Source organism: Plasmodium vivax, genomic scaffold (assembly GCF_000002415.2).
Source record: "Plasmodium vivax scf_6759 genomic scaffold, whole genome shotgun sequence".
NCBI lineage: Eukaryota > Apicomplexa > Aconoidasida > Haemosporida > Plasmodiidae > Plasmodium > Plasmodium vivax.
Window position 1 is genome coordinate 595 of NW_001850152.1, and position 2,646 is coordinate 3,240.

A 2,646-nucleotide genomic window follows, 5' to 3' on the forward strand; every position below is an offset into this window, starting at 1 on the left:
TAAGGAATATTTAATAAAATAAATTAATTATTAAATTAATATTTCAATATATAAATTAAAATAACTTTGTTTATTTATTTTTCGCATAATTATGCATTTCATGTAGCAAATGATTGTTTTAAATTAACATATTGCTTATATTATATACCACATAAGTTAAAAATGATTACATTTTAATTCCATTCATTTGATATATATAAATGGAAGAATGTTCTATGTAGATATAGATGAAAATTAATTAATGGGAAAATATTATTGTATTGCCTCCAAATAAATACTTTTTTAGGTTCTAAGTATAAACATAAAGGATTAAGAAAATAAATTGCCAGAATATTAAACGTTTTGACCTCATATATTTTATTAATAAATTTGAAGAAAATTAGAATTTTCCAAGTATAAATATGTTAAAGAAAAATGACAAAGCCTGTAATAGCAGAAGTGTCTGCGGATGCATTGGTATTTTTTATATATTGTGTTTGCTTTTTATAAATTTCTATATATGTGATTCCTTTGTCTTTGAGGTATAAAGGCAAATTCTGTTATTAGTACCATAGTTTTAATACATAGGTAACAATTTTTTTATAATACTTTTTAGGAAAAAGTTTCACAGGATTTAGGCCTGAATAAACTGTTTGATGGATTCTATGTAAAGAAGAGCAGCTCTACATTTTTTAAAGAATGTGATGCACTAAATGATTATGAAAAAACTCACCCTGGTGTGAAAGAACTTTGCACTAAGTTGATCAGTTCTTTAGAAAAATTAGCTGAAATGAAGCCGAAAAATAAAGATTATTATGATCGTTGCAATTATTTACCTCACTGGTTATTTGATGAAATAGGGAAAATATATAAATCAATCCCTTCGAAAAATTCCGATAATGTACCTTTTTTCAGTAAACTCAGTCATATAGGGAACAAGGTTAATAGGGAATTGACTGCAAATAAGTGTACTACATTGCCAATTAGTAATAGTTTTAGTTTGGCTACACGAAAAAATATAAAAAATTCTTATATATATTTACAAAAATATAATGRAATTWAACAGATTATAAATGACAAAGGCAAAGGTAAATGTAATCAGTATATTACATATCTTCMATATATTGATTCATTACATAAGAAGTATAAGACAGATGATTGTAGGGTTTATTTATTTTCGCCTACTCCAAATTACGCTGATTGTTATTCTAAATATGAGCCAAGTAAGCTTATACCTATATTAAATAATTGTAAAGGTACGGAATCTTCCAGAGGTGGAAGTAGAAGTACTGAATGGTGGTTTTCAGGTTTGCTTTTGGTCATCAACTGAGTCCTCACGAAGTGGTAAGGTTAGCTCTCTTCCAGAAACCGCAAAGGCTGGAGGTAAAGAAGTTGATAAAGGAGAAAAAGAGGCTCCAAAAAGTTTAGCAGGTACACCAGATTCACGGGGTTTAACGCATTCAACAAGTTTAGGAGGTTCAGGAAGTCAAGTAGAAGCAAGACCTTCAGCACGTCCTGTAGTTGCAGCAGCTGGAGGGGGATTACCTGGACAATTAGCCACCACGCCAGCTAAAGTAAATTTAATTACTGCTACAGGAAAAAGCAATGAACAGGTTGTCCATGCAACATCATCTTATAATTCGGGGCCCGGAGGGAACGCACTACCTGAACCCACTGCAAGTAGCCCTGGTACTTTGGAAAGTGTATCTGATAAGGTTGACTCAAACTTTTATCGTAACATCATCATGGCTGCTGCGATACTTGGAACGATATTCTTCCTTTTCTATTACAACATGGTAATTGCACAATCGATTTTGTGAAATAGATATATTTTGTTAGTAGATATAATTTAATCGTCTTTTACATGTATAACTACAAAATGTATCTTAACGTGTTTTCCTTTTCACTTTTGTGTTAGTCTTCTGGATTGAAATCAAGGTTTCCGAAAAGAAAACGAAAAAAAAAGATATTCGAGCATAATTATTACGAAGAGTATGAAAAAGAGTTAGAAAAATATGGTTCAGAAGATATGTCATTATATTCTGAAGACGATCGATACTATTTGAATTATCAACCTGAGGGCGATTACGATTACTAAGTAGTTATATAAGGTGAAAATATTCATAATAGTCATTTTGACGGAAGTGATAGTGAATTTCTTTTGTAATTATAATCATTAGAAATAGTGAAGAAAAACACAAATCAAAGAAGTTTAGATAAATTGTACGATATCTTATATAATATAAAAATTATCCATGTGTATTAAATATAATTAGGAAATTAAAAATAGCTTAAATTATACTAATGGCAAAAAATTTAAATATAATTCAACCTTATAAATTATATAAATCATCTAAAGATAAATGTTATTTAAATATCATTCAAAATAAACTGCTTAAAAAAGGGTAATATTATGTTAAGTAGACATATATTATTTTGAAATACAAATTATATGATTTAATAACAAAGGCGTAAAAGATTTATAAAACTTAATAAAGATAATATAATCGATTTGTGAGGATAGTATAATAAAAAATAATATATATTTTGAAATAAATAAATCGAGCATCTTGATAGTGTATGTATAACATTACAAAATCGGACATAATATTTAATCAAGCATTTCATGTATGTTGCATCATACATGATATAAGTAAACTAATTGTT

General features: G+C 28.1%; 1 protein-coding gene across 1 annotated transcript; it reads left to right on the forward strand.

Moving 5' to 3' along the window:
• Nucleotides 1-414: 414 nt before the first annotated feature.
• Nucleotides 415-2,077, forward strand: PVX_075695 (variable surface protein Vir12/22/24-related; the record flags this gene model as incomplete). Its single annotated transcript, XM_001612440.1, has 4 exons — nucleotides 415-456; nucleotides 596-1,144; nucleotides 1,236-1,775; nucleotides 1,898-2,077. 4 exons carry the CDS (start codon nucleotides 415-417, stop codon nucleotides 2,075-2,077), a joined length of 1,311 nt encoding a protein of 436 aa, XP_001612490.1.
• Nucleotides 2,078-2,646: the final 569 nt, after the last annotated feature.